Source organism: Phascolarctos cinereus, unplaced genomic scaffold, assembly GCF_003287225.1.
Source record: "Phascolarctos cinereus isolate Bilbo 61053 unplaced genomic scaffold, phaCin_HiC Scaffold_2;HRSCAF=192, whole genome shotgun sequence".
In the NCBI taxonomy this organism is placed as follows: Eukaryota; Metazoa; Chordata; class Mammalia; order Diprotodontia; family Phascolarctidae; genus Phascolarctos; species Phascolarctos cinereus.
The window spans coordinates 408,366,467-408,394,424 of record NW_027555625.1 but is presented as its reverse complement, the minus strand read 5'-3'; the positions used below and the strand labels follow the sequence as shown (position 1 = coordinate 408,394,424).

The 27,958-nt window shown below is 42.2% G+C and overlaps 1 protein-coding gene and 2 long non-coding RNA genes across 7 annotated transcripts in view; 2 read left to right on the top strand and 1 right to left on the bottom strand.

Moving 5' to 3' along the window:
- The window catches only part of ERGIC1 (endoplasmic reticulum-golgi intermediate compartment 1), a 152,995-nt gene that overhangs the window by 36,132 nt on the left and 88,905 nt on the right, over positions 1-27,958 (bottom strand). For 2 of the 5 annotated variants that reach the window (XM_020969168.2, XM_078150551.1), the window contains 4 exons: positions 27,468-27,540; positions 9,877-9,971; positions 8,727-8,851; positions 1,197-1,301 (listed from right to left, as the gene is read on the bottom strand). In XM_020969168.2, the coding sequence (XP_020824827.1) occupies positions 1,197-1,301; positions 8,727-8,851; positions 9,877-9,971; positions 27,468-27,540 (398 nt within the window). Of the gene's footprint in view, positions 1-1,196; positions 1,302-8,726; positions 8,852-9,876; positions 9,972-15,465; positions 15,504-27,467; positions 27,541-27,958 lie in introns of those variants that run through there. The other 3 variants (XM_020969169.2, XM_078150552.1, XM_078150553.1) reach the window with 3 other exon arrangements.
- On the top strand, positions 8,821-11,295 carry LOC144455992 (uncharacterized). The gene is made up of 2 exons (XR_013484901.1): positions 8,821-8,908; positions 11,010-11,295. It is a non-coding gene; the product is annotated as an uncharacterized LOC144455992 (long non-coding RNA).
- LOC110196076 (uncharacterized) lies at positions 15,731-18,551 on the top strand. Its single transcript, XR_002321112.2, has 3 exons — positions 15,731-15,810; positions 16,036-16,168; positions 18,268-18,551. It is a non-coding gene; the product is annotated as an uncharacterized LOC110196076 (long non-coding RNA).

Here is a 27,958-nt window from a genome sequence, read left to right as displayed (position 1 = left end):
AAAGAGAGGGTTGCATCTAATGTGACTCTAGATATAGGATCACATAAAGTCCCCCACTGTCTTGGGTCAATCCTCTATGGAAGATTTTACAGAAACGCTGGGACAAGAATCAAGAATCTCACAGGATAAAAAGATGTAGGTGGCCTGCACTGTGCCTTGGTAGAAGGACTGCCCATTCCAATGAAATGGGAGATCTATTGAAGGATTTGTATGTGTGTGGGCTGCTGTACAAAGGAAATTTGGAGAGGCCTGGTCCCTGGCCCTTCAGTGGAAAGAACAGAACTAGGAAAGCAATCGGCGAGATCTCATAAGAACAAATAGCAAAGATAATTTCTCTACCCTCAAACCTTTTCCAAAAAAACCCCATGAAGCTTGAAAAGTGCCTAAAGTGATTTTTACACGAGAGAATAGAAAGTTTATGATTGGTCAGCACATGCTTGGACGTGGCTGGCCATGGAACAGGTTGTTAAGATTACAACAGCATGAGTTGTTCACATTGGGCAATCAAATGAATAGAGTGATTGGGAAACTAGTAATGGAGCTATGGAATGTGTGTGTGTGTGTGTGTGTGTGTGTGTGCACGCGCGCGCATGTGTGTGTGTGTGTGTGTGTGTGTGTGTGTGTGTGTGTGTGTGTGTGTATACACCTGGGTACATAAGAGAAAAAAAATACAACACCAAGGCCTTATGAAGTCAAACCAAACCAGGTTATAGCAGTGCAGCAGAATAAGTAGGCCCATGTGGGAAATCAGGGTTTGCACCAAGTTAAATGCCAACCTAGCTGAAGCAGGAGGATGGAGGAAATATTGAAGTTCATCTTGGGGGGCTGAGAAAGGTAGAATTGACTTTCTTTAGAAGAATTCTAAATAAACTTGCTAAGGGGAAAAAAAGGAAGAAATTACCTTCTGATGAAATCAAGAACAAACTAAGGCTTTTCTTCCTTAGGTCTACTCCCCGCCTAAAAAGGGTGGAGGGCACAGGAGACATCTAACCCCTCTTGCCTCTTCCCCACCCACAAATCTACTCCACCCACTAATGGCATACCCTTTTTAGTGCATGAGGCCATCAGCAAAAAGCATCCTCCCAAGGGTAAACGTAATCCACCCCTTAAATGACCCCTTCCATCCATACTCCCCATTCCACTTAAAAATAACAAACTTCTCTTGGTCTCGGTGTCACTGGGGTCTGAGAACTCACCTGCAATGTATCTCCAAAGGACAGCTTGTGGATGACATGAGTCATGTCTGGATTCTGGGGCTGTGCAGTGGCACTGTGTGTTGATACGTGAAAGTTGCCAGGGACCTGTTTGGGCCAATAGCCCACAGGGCAAAAAACACAGGAAAAACAAGCTTTTAGAAAATATGTCCCCTTTCCTCTCCTCCTGATTCTATCTATGAGAAGTAGGGCAGAAATCATGGGACTTGATTATGCCTTATCCAAACTGGGATGTCAAGAAGGACTCTAGACTATGGTCCAAATATCAGGATGCTTCCTAGGTAAGAGAAAAGGGAACAAGTATTTATTTAGTGCCCACTGTATGCCAGGCACTGTGCTAAGCTTTACAAGTATGATCTCACCTAGGGGGGATTAAGGTGTCTCCTCAAGTGACACTGGGAGAATGAGGGGAAGTGCCTTTAGCAGGAGGAAGCCCTATCATTCTTTGAAGACAATGACATCTGCATTCTTTAAGGTCCATGAGGGCAGGGCCAAAGTGTCTGACTTTAGAATGTGAGTTCCTTGAGGGCAGGGACAGTGTTTTTTGACTTTCTTTGTATTGCCAGCACCTGGCACATAGGAATGCTTCTTGCCTGTGTGTGTGTGTGTGTGTGTGTGTGTGTGTGTGTGTGTGTGTGTGTGCGTGTGTGTGTGTGTGTGTGTGTGTGTGTGTGTGTAAAATATATAAATTTTACACAAATTTTAGATCTTCCTCAGTACTTACCATAGTGCTCTATGGATAGCAAATGCTTAATAAATGTTTGTTAAACTGCCCCCATTAATGATGAATAAATCTACCCTTCAACTGAGTGATCAATTAGACCTTTATTGTTCCAAAGGCCAAATGGCCATAAATTCATCACCTCTTGTTCCTAACTGAGTTTCTTTGGTGGAGTTTTTCTCCTGTCCAAATCATCTTCCACACAGCTGCTAGACTGATATTCCTACAGCACAGATCTGAGTAGGTCACTCCCTTGATCAAAAAGTTCCGGAGGCCCTATTGCCTCTAGTATCAAATACAGATTCCTTGGCTTGTCACTCCAAGTTCACCATGATCAGGCTTCCATCTACATTTCTGGCTTATTATGCATTACTCTTCTACTGCACTTCACACTTTAGCCAAAGCAATTGACTTGTTTGTTCTTGTCATGAGACGCTCTATCCCTGCTGCCACCCCTAGACTATCTTCTCATCTCACCTCTGCCTCTACAGAGCTCTGGACCCTTCAGAACCCAGCTCAAGCACCACTTCCTACAGCCTGACTGGCTTTTGCTGACACTACTAGTGTTTAGCTTTGCACACATTTATTTTATATTTATCCTCCAAGCTGGAACACCAGAAGCCATGCCTGGGAGGAGCTAAGACATTCAGCTTTGTACTCCCTGAGACAAGAAATGGTCATCTTTATCCCTGGCCATTCTCTTGCCAGCCTCCCAAATCTCTTTTTTCTCTAAGATAGGGATAGAGATAGGGACTGAACCTATAGTCTACTGACTTAGGGAACTCCCAGATAAGCTATCTCCCTCTACTAATGTAGATTGGGACTGTCTTGGAGGGTAAAGTGAGTCATCACAGTATACAACCAATATGTGTTAAAGGGCAGACTTGAACCAGGTCTTCCCAGCTCTGAGATTATCTACCATATTCCAAAGCCACTTCTCAGGAGAGGTGCAATCAAATCACCACTACCATTGCTTCTGGAAAGAGTGTGTTAAAATGGACTTCTCTATTGGGACAGCTAGGACTCTTCTTCCTGAGTTCAAATCTGGCTTCAGACACTTACAAGCTATGTGACCCTGGGCAAGTCATTTAACCCTGTTTGTCTCAGTTTCCTCCTCTGTAAAATGAGCTGGAGAAGGGAAATGGCAAACCACTCCAATATCTTTGCCAAGAAAACCCCAAATGAGGTCACAAAGAGTCAGAGACACAACTGAAAAACCACTAAACAACAATTGTTCCACTCACCATCTTTGTGACTTCTTGGACCATGAATCCCTTCCCTGGTTACTACTCCCCACGTGTATGGTTTCCCCCATTAGAATGTCCTTGAGAGCAAGGACTATTTCACCTTTGTATTTGGTTCATAGCATTTAACATAGTCCTTGGCATGTAGTAAGTGCTTAATCAATAGCTTTTATCCATTTATTCAGTTACTTATATGTGAGTATCTTTTTTTCTCTCAAAGTAATATAAACTTGTTGAGGCAGATACTGTTTTATTTTTACTTCTGTTTTGCCAGCACGAAGCAGAGGCTGTGGCACACAGTAAGTGCTTAATAAATGCTTGTTGAATGAATAAGAATATCTATGACTTTCACGAGGATCCCATGAGCTCTAAAGCCTTCTTCATCTGATAGCAACGATCTAGTTTGAGGTCTGAGCAATGAGATCCATTAATTTAAATGATTCAAAGAGGTCCCTATACTTGATATTTGCATCTGAATACATGGGACTTCCCCCCAGCAAGTCTGACTCAATAATTTATTTCTATATTAGTTTCTCTCCCACCCTCTCCTCTGCCCCCATCACCAGGACACTGATCACATCACAGTTTGATAGAATTGGGTGACTCATAAAAGCAAGTGCTGGCCTGCAGAAATGAAGGATTGAGGGCATATGATTTATAAACCCACGTAGCCTTTACTAATGGACTTAAAAACATATGGTGCCAATCATCTAATGCCTGCCTAAATCCTGACTACCTCCTGCTGACTCAGTGAGTCAGTTAACTCCAAAAAAATGCTACCCACTGAGGTTTCAAACCGTTTCAACCAAGTAGTTGAGTTGCCAACACAGTCTGAAATATTCCAGCTCTAACATCATTTGTTTTAGATGTAGGGTGGCGATTCTGACTCTCCAGAATGTACACTTGCTTATAAATTCAAATTAAGCTCAGCTCTCCACAGTCCAAAGGTAGGCAATGGAAGGAGGGAAACTCACCGGCCTCTTGAAAAGTTTGATACAAAAAGAGAGGGATCAAAGATATCAGTTATTCAAATTTCTGATACGAAGATAGCCATCTTTAAGCTTCACAACTAACATCATTACTTTAAAGTTACTATCTTTCAAAAGTAATTGGTAATAAGAACTGACACTGGGGGAGCACTTTAAAGGTAGGCAGAGAAGTGTAGTAGTTAAAATTTTCCTCAAAGCCAGGAAGACCCGGAGTTGCAGTATTCCCACTGATGTCACCTTATGTGTGACCCCAGCTGGGCAAGTCCCTTCACTTCCAAGGGCTCAACTCTCTAAGTCACAGAGCAAGAACCATTCTTCAGTGGTAGAGGGGGTTTCCTCATTTGATCTGGACCCAGTCTTGAAGACCCAGAAAGGAAAGTTCTTGCCAGCAAAAGTCCTTGGCACCAGAAACTGATAGGATTTTATCAGTGAAAATAACACTCAAGAAGAGGTACTGCCACCTGCTTTGCTAGCTGCTGAAACTTTTCATTCAGTGTTATCTCCTCCATTAGAATGTAAACTTCTGGAGAGTAGGACTGTCTTACTTTTCTGTTTGTATCCCCCTTAGCACAGTGCTTTACACAAAGTATTTAATCCATGCTTTATTCCTCAGTTTGGGTCCCTTTGTGCAAATTGGCTTATATATATATATATATAATATATATATATATATATATATATATATATATATACATATGTAAAATCTCACTTAAGCCTCACAAAGAACTGAAAACTCCGTACTACAGGTTTAATGTTCTTGTTTTATGGATGAGGAAATGAGTTTTAAAGAGGTCAGGTGACTTGTTCAAGGTCACACAGCTAGTGTCTAAGACAGGATTTGAACGCAAATCATCCTTTCAAATATTGCACTCTTCTATACAAGGGGGCCATCTCCAGTCATCCTAATCTATGTCTTGCCATTGGACCCAAATGGCTCCAGTGGAAAAAGTGAGGCTGGTGACTTTTGCACAGTCCTGCCTCACTTAAGTTCAATCAATTCACTTGCAAGTCATGGCATCACCTTCCTGATGCCACGATCTTCTTTGAGAACGAAGGACAAACAACAGCTTCTACACAATGTTGCCTTTCGTGTGTGTGTGTGTGTGTGTGTGTGTGTGTGTGTGTGTGTGTATGTGTGTGTGTGTGTGTGTTTAAATCCTGTTTTCCTCAATGGAACATAAGCTCCCTGAGGACAGGTACAGTTTCATTCTTGCCTCTGTATTCCTAAGCCCTACTACAATGGCATCTCGGTGTTATAGGCCTGGAGTCAGGAAAACTCATCTTCCTGAGTTCAAATCTGACCTCAGAAACTTACAAGCTGCCCACCTAACCCTGTTTGCCTCAGTTTTCTTCTCTGTAAAATGAGCTGGAGAAGGACATAGCAAACCAGTATCTTTGCCAAGAAAACCCCAAATGGAGTCACAAAAAGTGGGACCCAACTGAACAACAACAAAAAGCACAATGGCTGGCACGCAGTAAATGCTAACTAAAGAAATGCTTGTTGAATGAACGAACGGAATCAGATCTGCTGGGGAAATATGCTGCTCATATTAACTCTGCACAGACAGGGCCTATCAGCCTCGAATGCAGAGCCACGGAGACTCTGACTCTGGGCAGAAATGTGTAAGTCAAATCCTGTTTTAGATGTCTGTAGGACATCTTTAATTTCCCTTTGCAGAGTGAAATGACATAAATGAAATTGGAAACTCTTAATTTGGTCCCTGGAAAAAAGCCAGGTTTATAGGTCATTCATACTTCTGTTTCCAATTTGTTTTCTTTGAAAAACAAAGTTTATGAAACAGTCCTTTCAAAACTGAAATAGAATATGACCCCAGGGAAGAAAGGAAGACCACCAAGCTCCAGACTCAGGAGATTGACCTGGGGAGCAGATTGATTACTTTGGCATCCTACAAACTTTCCCTGTGCCCTCTGAGGAATGAAAGACAGTATGGTATAACTGGAAAGAAGGCTGGCCTTACAGTTGGGAAGATGTGGGCTCAATGTTCAAGGCAACTCTGTCACTCTAAGTTATGGACAGATCTGTGAGAGAATTTCTTAAACCGATGAAGTCATAGGCCCCAGATCCCCACAGATGCGAGATTCTGCAGTATAGTTCTCTTCCGGTCCCTTACTCTTGTGTGGTGGTGGACCTTGGTTCTCAAAGGTTCCCAGCAGTATTGAAACTCTGGTAAACCCTACTACTGAGCAAGGCTTCTAGTGAGGGTCCAGTGAAATGGAAATCTTTTCTGCCCTCATGGAGCCTGCCTTGGTCACAAGGTGCTGAGTCTTTTCAATGAGTGGGCCCAGCTGGCACTTGGTGCTCTTGAGCTATAGGATTGGTTGTGAGGTACGCCCTCACCAATGACCACTTCACCTGTGCTTCTGGCTTCTTCTAAGATTGTTTAGAGAAGCCAGAAATGAGGCTTCTGCTTAGCATGGGACAGAGTTCACCTATAAATGACTAATGCTTAATTTTGACCTCTTGGTGAACCAGCTCAATGGTATATTGTCCTTTATTCTGGGATCCCCTTTTCCCTTGTCCTATCACTGATCAAATCTTGTTAAACCATAATCCTTGATTACTCTCACCATCTGCCTCTTGCTTTACTTGCATGCTATTGAACTGAACTGGAGGGGAGGAAATGATGAAATTAAGCTTACTGACTCTACTATAAAGTTAATGCCAACTATGCCCTTATTGCAGCAATGCAATCCTATTTCCCTTCCCTAATCAAGTCCCTAGTCCACTTACCACAGAAATTGTTCCACAAGTTTTCTTCTGTCCTCAAGCCCCACTTCTATCCCCCACCCCCAACCCCCATCTTTGTTGAGGACTTTGTAAAAACTGAAGATGTCAGCCAAGGGATCTTTCTTATCCCTTCCTCTTCATCTCACAAACCCCTCTGAAATCAGCTCCTCTTATCACCTCCTTCACACTTCAGTCTCTAGTGATGAGACAGCTTTGCTGCTTGCAAAGGCCAACACCCCTACATGCACCCTTGATCCCACCTCCTCCTGTCTCCTTCACCAGACTGCCCCTATCCAAATGCCTAGTCTCCATCTAATCTTCATCATCTAGTTACCTACTAGCACCAACCCTGCTGCTTATAAACATGCCCAATCTTCCTATTCTTAAAAACTCTTGATAGATACCATCGTACCTGCTAGCCATTGTCTTGTATCTCTCCTCTTCTCAGCTAACCTCCTCCACAAAGTCATTTTCAATCACTGACCTCATCCTTCAACCGATTATTTAACTGCAAAATTAATGACCTCTTCTCAGTCCTAAAACTTTCCTACCTTTCACAACTCTGTCTTTTACGCTTTATCCTGGGTCCTTTTTTCTCTATATATTTTCTCAGCTGATGAACTAATTCATCAGCCCCTAACTGAACCAGGGTTCAATTATTATCTCTATTAGATGATTCACAGATCTATTTGTCTAGCCCTAGTCTCTGGCACTACAAACTATGTGTCTTATAGACATCACAAACTCAATATGTTGAAAACTAATGGGGCAGCTAGATGACGCAGTGGATAGTCAGTCACTTACTAGTCTAGTTGTGTCATATAGGGTAAGTCACTTAGCCTCTGTCTGCCTCACTTTCTGCAGCTATAAAATGGGAGTAATAATAGCATCCATTTCACAGGGTTATTGTGAAGATAAATGAGACCACATATAAGGTTTGCTTTGCAAACCTTAAAGTGCTATATAAATGCTACCTATTATTATTATCATTTTAATTATCAACATTTTTTAAGCAGACTCTCTTCTGGATGAAGTTTACAGTATCTCTTCTGAGTGGTACCAGTCCTTCAGTAGTATCAAATTGCTGGGATTTGACACCCTCTCCCCTTTCTTCCCCTAGGGGAAAATCAGGTAAAGAAACAGACTTCAGCAGCCCTGGGAATAAACTAATATAAACTAGGTTCTCTGGAGAATTTCCTATAAACTTTACAATCCGCGATTCAACTAGGAGCCAAATGATGTAGCTAGATCAGCAAGCAGCCGGGGGGAGTTGGGAGTGGAATGGAACAAAGAAAAAACATGAGACTTAGGGCTATCATTTCCCTTCCTGGATCTTCAGTTGCCTCAACCATAAAATGAGAGGACTGGGCCAGATTGAACTAGTTTTGAGGCTCCAGTGCTTAGAAAAGTGCCTGGCACATAGTAGACATTTAATAAATGTTTATTGACTGATTCCTTCCAGAACTAAATCCTAGAATCATATGAACCTGCTTAATGGGCACATGGCCTATCGAATTTTTCAGGTATCCTGTTTTGCTTTTTTTAAAGCCATATCCTAGAATTGTACTTTTTAGCTGGTTTCAGTAATAATGATTCTATTAACCACAAGATCAGGCTATGATTCCAAAGCAGCCTGACATATACCTAAAACCTGTGGCCCAGAGAATGGAGCAGCAAGACTGCCATGAATATACTCAGCCCTGTAGTGGCTCGTATCCAAGGGAGGGACCACACAGTAATTCGGTTTATAGGAAGAAGGCCAGGGAATAGGAGGGAGATGGCAGGAAGGGACCTAACATCTCCAGTCACCTTGTTGATGCTGAACTGGCCCTCGAACCGGCAGCCTTCACCATTGTTCAGAGGGATTTTCATCGAGTTGTCAATATGTCCGACTTCATGTCTCCCCATCTCATCCTGGATGTCCAGTCCAACCACTTTGGAGTACCCGGAGAACAAAGAGAACATGGGGAGAGTCACAATCAGAGGAAAGGGTAAGGGACGGGAGCTACCCCCATGGGTATTTGTTGCAAAGCATCTATCATCTGTTAAGCTGGAGAGAAGGTCAGCTAGGTACAGGAGTAAGAGAAGGTCTCTTTAAATCTAAGGAAATACAGACTTTCCCTTTAACTCACAGAGTTTGGCTTAAAATAAGCAGGCGTTTCCATGGCATGTCGGCACATTCCAAGACTACAATGAAGAAGAGCAGCTGGGAGTAACTTGGGAGTAAGGCTTCCTTGGTTTCAACACCAGGGCATTACATAGTCCCAAATGTGGGAGTGACTCTGTGTGTGTGTGTGTGTGTGTGTGTGTGTGTGTGTGTGTGTGTGTATAAAAAGAAGAGTAAGAATAAAGGACAAATAAAACTAGGGAACCCTTCAAACTCAGGTAGAGACATCAGAGGATATCCAAACCCTGGAGCCAAAAATGCTAATGTGGGCTGCCTGCTTCATTGTATGCTCCAAGAGTGAAAAAGGGTCTAGGGAAAAAAATCCCTTTCTACTACACTAATGCTACCAGGTCTCCTATGTGACTAAAATTTTCCTTCTTTCTGGAGCACTGTTTCTGCAACTCCTGAATTAAAGCTCTAAGGCCAGATTTATTTTTCTAATTGAAAGAAAAAAAACATATTTGAACAGCACAGGGTTCCTGGTTCTGCTTTTACTCTGAGATAAAAAAAAAGGGTATAATTCCCATCTGAAGGCCCAAAAGCAATAACAAGGATGAATTCTTCATTCAGATTCTGGATTTTCACCAAGCTACTCTAACCCACAGTAACCCCCCTTAGCAGATGTCGAAGAGGAGGTGTCATTTGCGAGGAAATGACTTAGCAGGGACTCACAGAGCCAGGGACATTAGATTCTGGGGGTGGAACTGAAGCTTACTGTGGCCTTGGGAAGTTGCCCAATCTAGAGCAAAGGTAGAATGTTAAGGGAATAAAAGAGCCATTTGTGGTACTCACATTCACAGTGTAAATTCGGCAAACTGATGTTCAGACTGACATCTATTTTGCCTCCACTGTCTTTATCGGGATCGTCGACATATAGCTCGTTCACTCTGTGGGAGAGATAAGCACAGGACCCTTTGTTGTAACAGATGTGCACCACCTCCCCTGCTCCCCGACAAAGCACCACACAGTTGGTCCTACCCCTCTGCCTCTGCACTGTGGATAACTGGGCTCTTACAGTACTGCCCTATTTTAAAAGCCTTTGACTGTTAAGCCACAAGTCAAGGCATAGGGGGAAGAAGCTCAGTTGGTGATTTATCTCTAACATTTGGGTACTGGTATCAGTGAAGATAATCAGTTCTCCCCTTAATATGTCCCTTGCTTAACATTGCTTATACTGCTAGAGAACGAAGACTAGAAATGAAGTGAACAGAATAATAATAATTTATACCATGACAAAAACATGATAACTTCGAAGGACTTTAGAACTTGGATCAATACAAATCATGAGTCTGGAGGAGTAAAGATGAAACACGTTAACTACTTTCTGTCAGAGAGGTGCTAGACTTAAAATGTAGAAAGAAACACACATTTTCAGATATGAACAGTGAGGGAATTTGTTTTGCTGGACTACGCATGTTTAGGATGAGATTTTTTTTCTTTTCCTTTTAATTTTACAATTGGGAGGGAAGTGGGATGAATCCCTCCTACAATCTAGCTTCTCATGCAGGTCAATCAAGTATTTTTGAGTTAGCAACTGATTTATATTTAAAGACTATATGTCCATCAACTGGGGAACAGCTCAATAAACTGCTGTATATGATTGTGATGGAATACTATTGTGCTTTAAGAAATGATGAGCAGGATGCTCTCAGAAAAATATGGGAAGACTTACATGAACTGATAAAAAATGAAATTAGCAGAACCAGAAGAACATTGTACACAGTAACAGCAATAACTGTGTGATGATCTACTATAAATAACTTAGCTATTCCCAGCAATACAATGATCTAAGACAATTTTGTAGGACTTATGATGAAAGGTGCTGTGTATCTCCAGAGAAAGAACTGGTAGAGCCTGAATGCACAAAGACACTTTTTCTTTACCTTCTTCAATTTTATTTTTTTTGTCTGTGTTTTCTTTCACAGAATGACTTACATGGAAATGTGCTTTGCATAACTACACATGCATAACCTATGTCAGATTGCTGGCCTTCTCAATGAGGGGAGAGGAAGGGAGTGAGAGAATATGGAACTCAAAACTGAAGAAAGGGAATGTCAAAATTGTTTTTGCATGTAACTGGGAAAAAATATGAAATATGACAAAAAAGACTATATGGAAGAAGAGATGAAATAAAGAGAAGGCTCATGTGGAATGAAGTATTCTCCATTATGTACTCAATGTTCCGGTCAAATAAAAATATTTTCAAATTTATCAATCAATCAACAAACATGTATTCAGTACTGAATCTGTTATACGCTACACCAGGTTCTAGGCATTACCAAGACAAAAATGAAATAACCTCTCCCCTCAAGGAGCTTACCCTTTATAAGGGGAAACAATGTGTACAATATGCACACATATAAGCATATGTGAACCATGTATGAAGTAAATAAGAGGTAGTACGGAACAGTAGATCAAGAGGTAGGCTCTAGGGGCAGCTAGGTGGCACAGAGGATAGAGTACCAGCCCTGAAGTCAGGAGGACCTGAGTTCAAATCTGGCCTTAGACCAAACACTTGACATTTACTAGATGTGTGATCCTGAGCAAGTCACTTAACCCCAACTGCCTTAAAAAAAAAAGAGGTAGGCTCTGAGTTTGGGTTCCAGTGCTACTTTGACAATACTGTGTGATTCTGGCCAAGTCACTTAACCTCCAAGTTCCCCCAGGTGCCTCTCTAAGACTGTAAGTTGCAGAATAGATGCTGATTTTATTGGTAGAAAGAGTTTCCACATTGGAACTCTCTCTACCAATAACATCACAGGTCTAGTAAAAAAAAAATAACAAAAATAAACACGAAGTTTTTCATTTGTTTGTTTGCTTGGTAGAGGAGGAGCCAGCAGCTGGAAAGGTCACAGGTTCACAGATATATAACCAAAAGGGACCTCAGAAGCCTATTAAGTCCAACTCCATTAAATTTCCTCATTTTCTAGATAAGGAAACAAAGCCCAGGGAAGTTCAATGATCTGTCTAAGCCTTAGACAAACGGTCAACAAATAATGAAAGGATTTGTTTTGTGAAGTTTGGATTCACTCAAAAGGCTACACCTGAGGACCTGGAGGGCTGCATGGGGCCTGGCCACATGGGTTCCCCACCCCGTGGTCGAAGGTCACATAGTATCAGAGGCAGGATTTGAACCCAGTTCTTCTGACTGAGATAAGCCTTGAAGGAAACGAGATTCTAAGAGATGGATCCTAAGAGGATGAGGAGGGCATCAGTGTTTGTAAAGGCATGGAAATTAGAGATGGAATGTGGTGCATGAAGAACGGCCAGGGGGCTAGGCTGGCTGGCCTACAGAGTATGAAGGAGAAGGCTGGATGTGAAGGCTTTTAAATGCCAAGCAAAGGTGGTTGTATTGAATGGTAGAGGCAAGAGAGAAGCTTTGGAGTTTATCAAGCAGGGGAATGAAATGGTCAGATCGGTGCCTTTGTCAGGCCATGCTCTGACATCTTAGTGGAGGACAGTTTGGAGAAGGGAGAGGTCAGAAGCAGGGAGTTCGATCAGAGATCCATTGCTATTGTCTAGATGAGCAGTGGGGACACCTGAACGAGGGTGAGTGGAGAGAAATGTGACTTGTCACATTTGTGATCCGGTGGCTCACTGGATTTGTGGGCTGAAGGAGAAGGACATGTCAAGGGTGACTTCAAGGTTGTGAAACTGAGTAACTAGAAGAGACAGGGAAGTTCAGGAAATGAATAGGTTTGGGGGCAGTGAGGATGGCAAAAAGATAATGAGCTTTGTTGTGGGCACAACAAAGATTTTTTTGTTTTGTTTTTGACTAGGCAATGGGGTTAGGTGACTTGCCCAGGGTCACACAGCTAATAAGTGTGAAGTGTCTGAGGCCAGATTTGAACTCAGGTTCTCCTGACTCCAGGGCCGGTGCTCCATCCACTGCACCACCTAGCTGCCTCCATAATAAAGATTTTGAGATACCTACAGGGAATCTAGTTTCAAATGTCCAACACGCAGCTTATGATAAAAGACTGAAGCACAAGAAAGAGAAAAGAGATGGATATATGACCTGGGAATCATTTGCGTAGAGATGACTGCACCCGTGGGAGCAGATGATGGAAAAGAGCGCTCAGTACAGAATCCTGGGCTACGTGCGATCAGTTAGGGGGTAAGATAACGATGATTCACCAAAGAAGTCTGAGGAGGGGTCAGCCAGGTAGAAGGAGAATCAGGAGCAGGAACATTATCTCAGATGGGAGACAACATCTAGGAGGAGAGACGGGCTAACTGCATCAAATGATGCAGAGGTCAAGACGAAGAAGGATTACCTGATAGAAGTATGTAGAGGGAAACTTTACATACAAATATGTGCATGTATGTGTGTATATTATAGACAGATACACAATACAGAGACACCTATTCATGTCTAATGGTAGTCACTTCTAGGGCAGGGAGTGGAGGGGGGAAATTTACATGATAATTTGAAAGGAATACAGATTTGCAGTTTAATGTACGATCAGCTTTTTTATTGTACTGTTACGAAAATGTTTTATTCTATGCATTAAAAATAAAATTTTAAAAATTAATTTAAAAAAAGTGAGGATTGATTTGGCTTTGGCAATGAAGAGATCACTGGTAACTTTGGGGAGAATTTCATTTGAGTGATGAGGTCAGAAGCTTGATTGCAAATGGCTGAGAAGTAAAAAAGAGGAGAGCAAGTGGAGGCAAAGAGCCAGGTAACTTTTCCTATGAGTTTAGCTACAAAAAGGAGGAGAGATAAAGAACAGAAGCTTGAGGGGGTAGCAGGGTCAAGAGGAGGTTATTTTAAGGACCGGGGAGACCTGGACATATTTGTAGGCAGGAGGGAAGGAGCTAGTAGAGAATGAAAGAATGAAGTTTTGAGGGGTTAGAGAGAAATGACTGTGGAGGAAATGAGCTAGAAGGGATGGAACCAAGAATACAAGTGGGTGGGGAGTGATAGTGATGAAAAAGAAAAAAAGAAAAAGAAAACATCAATAAAACATTAAAAAATACACTAAAAGCAGAAGTTTAGACAAAAAGGGCTCTTTTGTAATTAGTATGCTTAATATACACTTTTAAAGACTGTACATGGCAGAAGCCCACAGTTTCACATACAGTCCTCCCTTCCTGTTCTTTTTTTCCTTTTTTTTCTTTTGTAAATTGAAACGTTCATCTTTGTCAAGTTCATTAAAAACAAAAAGTACATTTGGAAGAGTTGATCTTAGTAAGGAAATGGGCCATCTTCAGAGAATGGAGCAAAATACATAGAAGGGGAGTGAGGAATAATGATGATTACTACTACTACTACTACTACTACTACTACTACTACTACTACTACTACTACTACCACCACCACCACCACTACTACTACTACCACCACCACCACCACCACCACACTACTACTACTACCACCACCACCACCACCACCATTTATATAGTGCCTACTATGTGCTGAGCACTGTGCTTTACAAATATTATTTCTCTTGATCATCACAACAGCCCTGGGAGGTAGGTGTTATTATTATCCCTGTTTTACAGATGAAGAAACTGAGGCAAACAGGGTCACATAGCTAGTAAGTGTATGAGGCTGGATTTGAACTCAAGAAGATGAGTCCTCCTGACTCCAGGCCAGGCACTCTATTCACTGTACCACCTAGCTGCCCTAAAAGTAAGTTAATTTTGTTTTTAAAACTACCTGAGTAGCTTTTGTAAATTTTTTTTTTGGGGGGTATTAAAACAACAACAACCCTGGGCTAATTAATTCCATGGTCAACAGAACCAGGTCATGCTAACAGGCGAAATAGATGCACTATGTATGGTAGTTGACAGAATTTTGTCTTGACAATGATGGAATCTGGATCACGTGATTTCCTGCTGCCCCTCCCAGACCGATCAGTTTCTGACTCTGTGAGCTAATCGCCCGGCCATATTCATTCAGGCAAAGGCCCAAATGTCCTCCCCAAGCAGGTCTCCCTTCTTCAGCCTGGCTCCTTGGTGAATGTCATCTCTCCATATACTCTGGCAGTGCCAGGAAAAGGGAATAGAGCTGGCCCTGATCCTCTGGAGCATCCATTGCTGGAGACAAGTGCCCTTCCCTCAGGACATTTTAGGCCCCAAAATAAATGGGACACATTAAAGACAAGGCTGGGTAACACAAGGTCAGAAAAGCATATGTACTCCGCGCCTGCTTCTGACCCCATGCCACAAGCTGACAACCGACAGGCTGAGGTGTGGATTGTTTTCTCTTTAAGCCGAATGCCCCTCCTAAGGCCTCAGCACCCAACAACCACCTCCTTCCCATGAAATCTTGACTGTCCTGTATTTGCTGATGACTAATAGGACGGTCATGTAGGGAGGGGCCCCAAGCTCCCCCTCTGAGGCTGCAAAGGCTCTTCCTATGATGCTACTCACCTTCCTATCTGGGCTGGAGACATACCTTTTATGTCTTATTGAGAGATTATGAAGATTAAGTCACACCTTGCAATCTTCCATGGAGAATGAGCTCACGCAGAAGTGGCATTAATCCCCAGAAGGGAAGCTACATGACCTCACCTTTTCAGGCCCCAGGGGGCTGCTCCAAGCACAATCCCCAGCCAACCCAGTTTCATAAGACTCTCAGTAAAATGGCAGGGTGCCCAATTCCCCTCTGTCTTTGGCATTTCCATGACACACCCAGCTGGTGCTCTAGAAAGGGCTAAGAGCCCAGCCTTCCGGCCCTTTAAATGCTACCAAAAGAAAAGGCACACACATGCCAAGGTAAGGGATGGAAAATGCATTTGGCCTCCAAAGGCCTTCCTTCAGTCTGGGGCTGGGGAAGTTAATCTGTGTTATGTAACACTCCATGTCCACAGTGTTTCTCTATGGTTCCTTCTTGAAGGACCTCAAGCCGCTACATAAACATCTATTGATTACATCTACTACGGCATCTGGATGAGGTAAATGTAGTCATCTCCGTGATATATTGCCAATTTTTCATTTCAGGCTGGCATCTATTTGCCATTCAACACATCCTGGGGCTGCTATCCTTTGACGTACAAACAGTAGACGTAAACTAATTTGATTGGGCCAAGCCAAGCAAAACTGGAAAGATAAATCTGCTGCCAGAAGTCATCAGGTGTGTATTTCAAAAGCAAAAACAAATGACTTGTGAAGTAGCAATTCCTTTGGATTTGCTGTTTCCCCACAGTCAGGGACAACTGAGAAAAAATTGGAACTAGAAATTGCTAGCAAGTACACAGAGCTCCCTACAGGCCCCGACCCTGGGAAGGCTCTATGTTCTCACTAAGGTAAAGGCTGAGACTTGGGTTCAGGTGACCTTCTCTGGGTTCCTGTGACAGCTCTTATCTGTCATTTCCAGGTTTCCCTCAGAGGTTCAGATCTGTTCTGAGGGGATTTTAAAGTGTCTGGATAGAGCTATGGAACTGGCTAGATTCTTCCTTTCTCTGTCTAGGGAATTCTTGAGTGCTGAATCTGGAGTGAGGGGATCCTAGTTGGAATCCCAGCTCCAATGCTTACTGCTCACACGTCCCTGGGCACCTCAGTTTCCTCATCAGTAAAATGAGGGGGATGGAATAGATGATTTCCAAGGCCCTCTCCTACCTATACCCCTTTGTCGATATCCTCTCCACCAGCAGCTACTGATAGTGTAGTAGACCCAACCCTGGCCTGGATGCCAATGAAAGGTCACCCAAAACAACTGAACTACCATATGGGACAAGAGGTTCAGGTTCTCAGTGACAAAGGAAACAAACAAAAAAATTATACAGCCACTAGAAAGAAACTGAGGGGTAAATACTTTAAATAATCCCTCCACCACCCTGATAAAGGTATTTTCAGATTGCTCCCATTTCTTCAACACTTTAGTATTTATGGGGCACTTTCTCCTCAACAATTCTGTGAAGTAATCGGTGAAAGTATGACCATCCCTGTTTTAAAGATGAGGAAACTGAGGCCTAGAGTCATTCAGGGGCTTGTCCAAAGGCAGCACACACTAGTTAAGTGTTACAGCCAGGGCTCAAACCCAGCTCCTCTGACTCCAAATCCTTTCTCTCTCCCCTTCCCCACCCCACACCCCAATATACTGATACTATAAATCTCCAGGAGCCCAATGTGAAGAATGAGTTAAACAGATTTGTTCACAGTTGTGTCCAAGCTGACTCTGAGGCAGAATTAGCTCAATTAGTTAGAATGCCTTCTTGAAGGAGTTAATAAAAGCATATTGGTGGAGAATAAGGAGTAGGGGGGAGAAGGCATTCCAGGCATGAGAATGACATGATCAAAGGTGTGGAGGAGGGAACTACAATGTCATACGTAGGGGAGAAGCAAACAGTTTCATTTGGCCATGTAGGGGAGAGAGAGGAGAGATGAGGTTGGAGAGGTATGGGGTGAATGGAGGAGGAGCGGCATTGGATGGAAAGCCTTGAAATTTGAGGCTGAGAAGTGAGTTGGATGACATCTATGCAAAACAATTTTATTTGCTTTTAGAAGAGCACTTGAATATTTCAGATTCCTGTTCAAAGCCACTGAACTGAATACTTAGTAATTTGGTTGCTTGAAACTTACCATCAATGCAGTCCACAGTAAGATCTTAAGACTTTTTTGGCCTTAGCAATAAGGTCACATAAACAAAGTACAAATGAGAATAGGATTCTTCATCTCCACCTACTCTGGCAAGAAGGAAACATACTCTACTTTCTACTGGCCTTGCTACCAAAAAAGGGACATTAAATTATTTTTTTTAAAAACTGTCATGAAGTCCATCTCCTTATATCTCTATAGCACAACTTCAGAGGCTAGGACGATGATAGCTCAACAACATGGCACAAGGACGTCTTGGGGTTAGAAAGGAGTTCAGGGGTCACCTAATTCAACCTCAAGATCTCTTCTATATCATCCTTAACAAGAGGTCTCTCCCAGACTCTGTTGCAAAACCTCCCAGATCATTCCCCAAAGGCACTCTGTTAGGCAACAAGTGTTATTAAGGACTTACTAATTATGTGTCAGCACTGTGCTAAGGTATCTGATGGCTAGAAAATTTTTCTCATATCAAGAAAAACAATCACATCACAAAGAAAAGATATGGGAAGATACTTTCCCTGCTCCGCTGCAGAGGATTGGGATGGGCATGGGTGTGAAGCATTGCATGTAACATCAGGCTTTTTTGATATGTTGATTGATTTTGAAGACTTGTTTCTTCTCTTTTTTCTCCTCTAGGGGGAAAATGTTAGAAGAGATAATTTGTTGAGAAAGGAAAAGGAGACCGACATAAGGAGAAAAGCAGATGATGTAAGAACAAAAGGTGCCAATAAATATCATACAGACGATAAACAGCTCCTCAACTTCCACCTATTATTACTACTCCAGAGTCTACTTTGGGGGGCCAAGTTGAACCAATATAATCCGTCTTCCTCATGACGCTCCTTAAGAGGCCTGGAGAGGGTTACGTCCCCGCCTGCGTCTTTCCTTTTCTAGGTTCAATATTCCCAACTACTTTAACTGCTCCCCATATGGCATGGTCCACAGGCTCCTCCCCATCCTGGTTGCCCTCTGTTGGATGCTGAAGAAAGGAAACAGGTCATTGCACTTGGCAGGAAAAATACTACAAGAAGGAAAGTGCCAAGAAACTTTAGGGGAATCAGATGGCTTCCATAAAGAGCTTATGGAACAAAAAGTGGTAGGAGCATTGCAATTAAGGTCAAACATCTGGAAATGCCTAAAATGGAACCATGTGGTCATGAATAGCTGAGACTTATAGCATTTGGTGGTTTAGAGAGTCACATAAATACCCTCTCATTTGATGCTCGCATCAACTCTGTGAGATACACCTGTAGACATTGTTTCCATTTTAGAGATAAGGAAACTGAGGTACACAGATGCAAGTGTAATTCAAAGATACATAGTAATTGGCAAAGTTCGGCATCAAACTCAGATCTTCTAACTTAATAGCTAGTGCTTTTCCCTCCATACTCTTCTAGCCCTTTTCTTCTGATTTGCACCTGGAATATGACCCAAATGTTGCAATATTGCTCCTTTCTAATTTTTAACTTGATTATTGAACTTTCTCCTTTTCCATCTTCCTCTCTAATTCCTTCCCTCAGACATATGGCACAACAGGAAGTGAGCATTGACAGCAATAAAAGTAATAATGTGGGAGAGAAGAGTAAGAAACACGAGGGAAGAATTGCTAAATGCAGGTGCTATGAATTCATCTTTCCAAGCCTAAGGGACTGAGTTAGAAAAAAGTTCCCAAGCCATTCCAAGATCATCCCCTAGTATCCCATTGTGTGACACAGTCACTTAATCACTCAGCCTCAGTTTCCTCATCTGTAAAATAGTAGCATCTACCTCACAAAGTTGTTGTGAGAAACAAACGAAATAATGCCCATAAAGCACTTTGAAAATTTTCAAGGGCTATATAAATGTTAATCTATCATTATTGATGTTATTATTAATTATTATATTGGTGCCAGGGTATTTTACATGGATCACCCACACTTGATGACAACAAGCCCCAAGAACCTCAAAACACCTGCTTCTTTTTGGCAGCAGAGAAAGCACCCAACACAGAGAGATGACCCCATCGTTCACGGACGACAACAACTCTGTGGGCTTAAGAAGCAGGTAGAACAGCTGCTGGGCGTGTGAATCAGCTTTCCTGACACCTCCCACAAGCATTCAAAGATTATTATGTGAGGGAGTCAGACACCTGCCATCATTATTGTCATTATAACCTTTTTTTTTAACTTGTCTATCACTTTACAGCTGATTCCCACACTTTACTAACACTGAACTCTACAGAACCCCAGTGAGGTTAGAAGACTTACTGTGCATGCCTCACCTCTCCAGCGCATCTTGTAAGAAACAACATAATCAGCAAACTCAAATCCTCCACCAGAGCATGGAGGGGGTGACCTTGAGTGAGGCCATTCTGGTGAAAGATAAGTTCTGGCAGGTTCTGCTCTGGGAAAAGGCTTCAAGGACAAGTCTGCCATCCAAGGAGCAGCCACCAAGGGGAAAGACTTCAAAGAGTCTTTGCCCTCTAAGGACCATCCTGCTGAGCTCAGAGAGGTTCATCACCAGAGGGCCAGCTACCAAGAGGTCCATCAGTTGTTCAGGCCAGAGCAGCTCATGAGGAACATCTACTAAGGCCTGTCATTTGTAGCCCTGACACCATCCTGAGTCCCTAAGTTCTTTTCTGCTTTAGTAATAAGCCTCTCCCTAAAGCACAAATGAGGCCCAGAGAGCTCAGCCCCTCAGCTCCCATAACTTCTATATTAGACAAAACGCACAAGGTGAGCCTGATATTTTCACTGGCTCCAGATGAAAGGGACCTGGTTCATCTTTCCATCTGTTTCCCATTCCTCCATCTAGTCAAGTTGATGGAACTTGAAGTCCTGCCAGCTGTTTCTAGAGGTAAAGATCCCAAAGGAATCTCTTGGGACAATTGGCCAGACCCGAGTGGGGAAGCCTGAGGTTTGAACAGGGCCTGGAAGTGAGCTGCTATCGGACTCAGTCTTGGTGAGTTGGCCTCCATGCTGGCAGATAATGAGTTTGAAAACATTTATTGGCAAGAGTCAGCTCAGCGTAATGGATAGAGTGCTGGACCTGGAGTCAGGAAGATTGCGTTCCAATCTGAAAACATTTACTAGCTGGGTGACCCTGGGCAAATCATAGGATTTCTTTGGGCCTCATTTTCCTCAGCTTTGAAATGAAAGATCTGGCCTGGTAATCTCTAAAGTACTCCTATCTCTAAATTTCTGAGCCCTACTGGTTGTTGCTGTTTTTTTTAAAGATCATTTTTATTTCTGAATATAAACCTTTCCCTTCTCCTCTTCTCTCCTCCCCAGTGAACCATCCCTTCTCCTCTTCTCTCCTCCCCAGTGAACCATCCCTTCTCCTCTTCTCTCCTCCCCAGTGAACCATCCCTTCTCCTCTTCTCTCCTCCCCAGTGAACCATCCCTTCTCCTCTTCTCTCCTCCCCAGTGAACCATCTCTTATAACAAAGAGTAGAAATGAGGGAGAAGAAAATCAGTTTAGCAGAACCTATCAACCAAGTTGGTTAGTACTCAGTCAGTACTTATCAAGCCCCTGAGGTGTGCCAGGCACGGTGCTAAGCACTCCACACTTATAGCTTCCCACCAGTGCAAAGCAGACAAGGACAGGGCTTTCCTCATCTTTTCTGTGGGGTCCAGAGCAGATGATTACTCTCAAAGGAACTGAGTTGCTCCTTTGTGCCTTGAGCCGAGTGAATATGTTGAAGTAAAAAGGGGGCTGGGAAACCTGTCAAGAGGCATCTGCCCAACCCTCCTGAGATACCAAGTGGGCGAAAAAGCATTTAGTGTTACCTGACTAGCACCAATGAGGTCAGAACCACTTAAACTGGTAACTCTGGCTCTGAAGCCCAGCTGGTGGGGCCACTTACCCAACGATAATTGATCGTCTGTCCTCTGTGGCAGAGGAGCCATGCCAGGGCAGTCAGTCCGCAGCGAGGTCAGCCTAAGCACTCCTCGTAAACTGTACTTTGCACAAAATAAGCCTATTATGTCATCAACTCGACAGTCACTGTTCTAACTGCATGCCTAGGTTAGAATGATATAAAAGAACAACACTTGTGTTTCTGTGGGTACTGACCTCCTTAGTCCCATGGAGAAACTCAGGGTACAAAAATGCTACTGCCCTTTGTCTTCATAAATGTCCTCAGCAGGACCCTTGGAAGCTTTTCTGTCTTTTGATTAACAAGAGACCTAAATTAAGGGGCAGCTAAAGAAGCAACGTGGTATAAATGTGGTATAGGATAAAACAGAGGTCAGAAGGCCTGAGTTCAAATGTCATCTCTCTGAGAGCTCTGTGTGATCCTGAGCAATTTATTGGCCTCTATGTACCTCAGTTTCTTCACTTGTAAAAATAGGTGTGCTACTACTTGGATTTCCTGAACTTTACTGGGTTGTTGTGAGGAAAGAACTTAGCAAACTTCAAAGTGTTATAGAAATATGACTTATTTTAAGTTGCTCTGCTTAACTGAGGATGGTGCAGTAGATAGAGCACTAGCCTGGAATCAGGAAGACCCAAGTTTAAATCTGACCTCAGATACTTACTAGCTGTGTTACCCTGGACAAGTCATTGTTTGCTTCAGTTTCCTCATCTGTAAAATCAACTGGAGAAGGAAATGGCAAAACATTCCAGTATCTTTGTCAAGAAAACCCCAAATGGGGTCAGGAAGAGTCAGACAGGACTGAGAAACAACTGGACAAATTAACTGGGGGTGGGGAATGTATTTTTATAATAGTTTTGTGTGTTATATTAAAATAAAGATAATCACATAATTTTTAGTGATTAAAATTTTTTCTCTCAAAAATTTTTTTAAATATTTTTTAAAATTTTCAAATTCAAATTCTCTCCCTTCCTCCAGCCTCAATCCTGCCCCCCGCCATGGAATTTTTAAAGGTAAGCTATTATTATTACTCCACACTCTACCTGTTTCTCTCATCTTCCCCACCACTACCTTTTTTGCATATATTATAGTAAAGAGCTTTAAGAACGTGAACTAAAAACATCATCTGATGGTCTGGATCCTTCATCAAAATATAACTGTTTTATAAACCATTCCCTCAAGGTCCTTCCTGGGAACCAGCTGTGATCTTGGTCTGCATTGAGAAAAAGAGAGCTTCCTAAATTGATTAAAGAAATGCAAATTAAAACAACTCTGGGGTACCACCTCACACCTATCAGATTGGATAATATGACAAAAAAAGGAAAATGATAAATGTTGGAGAACATGGGAAAATTGGAACACTATTGCATTGTTGGTGGCTTTGTGAATGGATTCAACCATTCTGTAGGACAATTTGGAACTATGCCCAGAGGGCTATAAAGCTGTGCATACCCTTCGATCCAGCAAAACTATTACTAGATCTGTATCCTAAAGATCATAAAAAAGGGAAAAGGACCCACATGTACAAAAATATTCATAGCAGCTCTTTTTGTGATGGCAAAGAATTGGAAATTGAGGGGATGCCCATCAATTGCAAAATGGCTGAACAAGTTGTTTTTATATAAATGTAATGGAATATTATTGTGCTATAAGAAATGATGAGCAGGCAGACTTCAGAAAAACCTGGAAAGACTTACAGGAGCTAATGCTGAGTGAAGTGAGCAGAATCAGGAGAACATTGTACACGGTAACAGCAACATTGTGCAATGATCAACTTTGATAGACGTAGCTCTTCTCGGCAATACAACAATCTAAGACAATTCCAAAAGACTCATGATAGAAAATGCTATCCACATCCAGAGAAAGAACTATGGAGTTGGAATGCAGAGTGAGGCATACTATTTTCTCTTTTTTTCCTTTCTCATGGTTTTTCCCTTTTGTTCTTATTCTTCTTTCACAACATGACTAATGTGGAAATAAATTTAATATAATTGTACATGTATAGCCTATATCATATTGCTTGCTGTCTTGGGGAAGGGGGAGGGAGGAAGAAAAAAATTTGGAACTCAGAATCTTATAAAAGTGAATGTTGAAAACTATTTTTACACGTAATTCAAAAAAATAAAATACTATTAAGTGGAAAAAATAAAAGAAAATTATAAAAGAAAAAGAGAGCTTCAAGGAATGACTATCCTGCTATCCCCTGCCCTCAGAAGCCCACATCATTCACTTCTGGCAGTATGTTTTAGGATGGATGTTGATAAAGCTGAAGAGAGGTCAACTATAATGGGGAAGGGCCACTGGCTCATGCCAGAAGAGGGTCAGCTGAAGGAACTAGGGCTGTTGAGCCTGGGGAAAAGAAGACCTAGAGGAAACAGGAGAACTGTCTTCAGATAGTAGAAGGACTGCCATGTGGAAGAAAGATTAGACTGTTTCTTTTTTACCTCAAATGACAAAACTAGGAGCAGTAGGTAGAAGTTGCTAAGAGGCAAAATGTAGGCTTTATTGGGGGGGGGGAGAACCTAAGAATAAAAAGCATCTAAGAGCAGGACTCAGCAGGCTGTTTTCCTCTTATTGGAGGTCTTAAGGCAAGGGCCTGATGATTGGCCACTGGTTCATTCTCGAAGAGGACCAATGATATCAGAAGGGTGACGTCTTGACTTGAAAATGAAATGGATTTAAGTGAGGTAGAGCTGTGCAAGGTCATCAGCCTCATTGTCTCCTCCACAGTCAATAGAGTCCAGCAGGCAAGACATAGGCCAAGATGACTAGCAATAGCTCCAGATGCAGTGGGAGACCCTGGCTTTTTTAAGCTGGGGTCTTTACCAGGACCACTGGTTAAGCATATGGTAGAGTGGATTCCTTTTCAGCTATCCGCTGAACTAACCATTTAATTCCCTTCTAGCTCTGAAATTCTGTGGTCTGTGCTTATTATTAATGGATGCTTAAGGATTAATGTGTTGTCTTTCCAAGATAACCTCTTGGCATTTTAATGCAATCAAAACTGAGAACAAAAAAAATGGTGGCATTTTCTTAACTTAAAGGAGTTGTTTCAACAATGGCAATTCCAGACCCTGTGTAAGGAAAGGAAAAATAATGGAAGAAGAAGCTTTTAGGACATCTCAAATCAAGCAACAAAAAACTGTGAAGGGAGACGATAACATGGCTTTACATGGCAGCACACAGTGGTACTGAGAGAGGGTCCCATATGGCCACCAGATAGAAGACTCTCAGTCTCCATGCCTGTGCTTTCACTTTGGCACATCTTTGGAATATCTTCCCCCTTCACTCTGGAGTTCCTCCCCATCGTTTAAAGCTTACCTCAAATGTAACTGTTTCCACAAAGCTTTTCCTGATCTCCTGTAAAAATAAATGACCTTTTACCCACATCACAACCCTTTGTGTTACACTTTTTAATGTGCTTGTCAGATAAAGTTGTGTATTATTGCTGCATTTGCCTTATACCCAGAGCTCAAGGGAAGAAGTATCCTAATTAAACTTTGTATTTCCCTTAGCACCTGGCATAGTACCGGGGACAAAGAAGGTTGCTTCATAAATGTTTGACAAATAAATGAACAGGTCTAAAAACCTCAAAGGCCTGAAATTTTTCATGTGAAAGAGATGAGGTTAAAAAAACAAACCTCTCATTCATCACTGTCGCTCACAAGCCCAGCTACTTCCAACAACAGCCACTGCACTGTTCTCTGCATTCCCAATCACAAATAAATGGCTCTGTTGGCCCTGGCCCTTGGCAGATGACTCAAGCACACAAAGGTAAAAAGATGCAGGTTATCCAAGGTTATAAAAAAGGAGTGGGATTGACCATACGGGAAAGGTTGTCTATGCTGCTTTCAGTACCGAGGAGGATGAGTAACCAGGATGTGGTGCTTTTGTCAAGCCTCAGGTTTGGTTCCCAGTCATGGAAATCTCCTTTGGGAGACAGTATAATCCAGTCGTGTAACACTCAACTAGAAAGGGATTCCTGCTGGCCGCGTGCCGATTTAAAAAACCACAAAGTAACATTATCTGTGTTGCACTGTCTTTTATTTATTTTGTAAGCATTTCCCAATTACATTTTAATCTGGTTCTGGCCCTACTTGGGAGTTTGATACCTCTGGCGTAGTGGACAGTGCCCTAGATTTGAAGTCTAGAAGAGCTGGGTTCCAATGTTGCTTCAGATACTTACTAGCCGTGTGACCCTAAGCATGTCAGTTAACCTCCCTGGGCCTGAGTGTCCTCATCTGCCAAATGAAAGAGCTGACCTTGATGACCTTGAAGGTCCTTTCCAGCTTTAAATCTATGACCCTATAAGAATTCCCTTTCAGAGAAGACCCTGGCAAAGTTGTGCCACGGGAGAGGAGGGCAGTTAATACTTTATGTCTGACTTTACAAGCTACCAAGTGTCACAAATCAATTTCATAGCCATCATTTCATGCAGGATAGGTATAGAATCAGAACGTCAAAGTTATAAAACTGAGGCCTAAAGAGGCCTACTTTGTCCATAATTGCATGGCCAGGTAAGTGGTAGAACCAAGACTAGCTTATCAGCTTTCCAACCTGATGCAGTCCCTGGACAATCCCGACTCCTCTCTGCTACCCAGGGTCAGCAGGCCTGGGAACAGGAACAGCCCGACAGTGAAGATAAGCTCTCCCTCTGGAGAATGAGGGGCCATTATGCTCTGAAGTAAGTGAATAAGCTCTAGGTCATTCATTGTTCCTTTCCTGTGCCAAAATTCTCACGGGCTGGTTTCTATAAGTGTTAATCAAAACTAGTGTAAATTCTCTTTTTCTGGGAACATAAGAGTTGGAATTCCAAAATGTGAGATGAGACTAAGGATCATAGTATAATAGGGAAAGAGCCCTTACAGCTCAGACGACTTGGGTTCTAATCCTGGCTTTGCCATTTGTTATGTGACCTTGGGCAAGTCACAACCTCTGGGGGCCTCAGTTTCTGTTTCTAAAATAAGGGGTGAGATCATCTCTAATGTCTGCCTTGTGAATTATACCTTGAATTATACCATGCCAGTCATTTCTCATTAAATGGGTTGCGTGTGTGCATATGTGTATGTATATACAAGCCACTGGGAAATTTAAAAAAAAGAAAAAGAAATAAGAAACAACACAAATCACAAGGAAAAAACCCAAAGAAATCATGAAAATTTGAACAAAACACAGTAACACAAACAATATGAGAATGATGGCAAAGGTTGTACCCTGTGATTGGCTGCTTGGTCATAAATCCCTAAAAGATGTGGGCAATGAGACTCCAACTAAGTTCTAGGTCGGGAATCTCAGCTCGCAATCTGTAACCTCCTGTTTCTAATTCCATTTTAGATGAGGAGTTTTATGTGACCGTGATTAGACAATTCAAATGGAATTTGGAGTTAGGCACATCCTAATGAGTTTACTAGGAGATTATGAAGGCGATGAATAATTCTAGGAACTGAGTATGGATTCACCCTGCGTCAAACCCTGCCAGGAAGCAGAGGCTTACTACTAACTAAGAAATGAGAACATTCAAACAGGAAAGAGAGTTCAAGGGGAAAAGGCTTTGATGTGAAAGCTGAGTGTTATGTGCCTGGAACTTCCCCTTCCAAGAAGAACTTATTCTTTCACATAGGATCAAATATTCACTGATTCCAGGAAAAAGCTCTTGTGTAAAATGTGAGGAAACAGGCTAAGCGGGCAAATTTTATACATTTTCTAGGGAGGCCCAGAAACAAACACCAAAGCATCTATGCTGCATAGTTACTAAATACAATGGAAGGTTAGCTCAGACAAAGACAAACATACCAATATACCAGAGGCTCAGAGAGGGAATAAGAAAGACTGCAATGTTTCTCGTGCATTTGAAAAAAAGAAAAACAGACAGCGTAGGGTTCTCACCAATGTAGGATCAGAAAAGGGCTGCTGGCATGCCACTCACCTCCCACCTCCTTTGACCCCCCAAAACATGATTCCCCGTCAAGGAAACTTTACTTACACTTCAGTGGCTATGAATCCAGTGAGCTCCGAGAGGAAGAGGAACAGAATAAAGAGGCAACAGCAGACAGAGACTAGAATAAACAACATTGATGAGAAAAGGAATTAGGGATTTTAGGATCACAGGCGATAATAGTTTAGTAATTTCATTTTTAAAGGCACGGCATAAATGCCTGACTTGGTCCTTTCCCCTTTACTTCAGCTTTTCCTTTTATTCAAAGAGTTTAGGTAGATACTCTCATTATTACCTACAAGATTAGTTCAGGGGCAAAAGCCTATCCCTCTTTCTCCCCATAGGGATAAATAATAATAATTTAAAAAAAAACCAATTCCATTTTGTATGGTGCTTTAAGGTTTACAAAGAGCTTTCCACATGACAATCTTGGAGGGCAGGCATTGCAGTATCATCAGCTCTTCTTTACAGATAAGAAATCTGAAGCTCAGAAAAGGAAAGTGACTTGCCCAAGGTCACATAGCCAGTAAAAGCTGGAA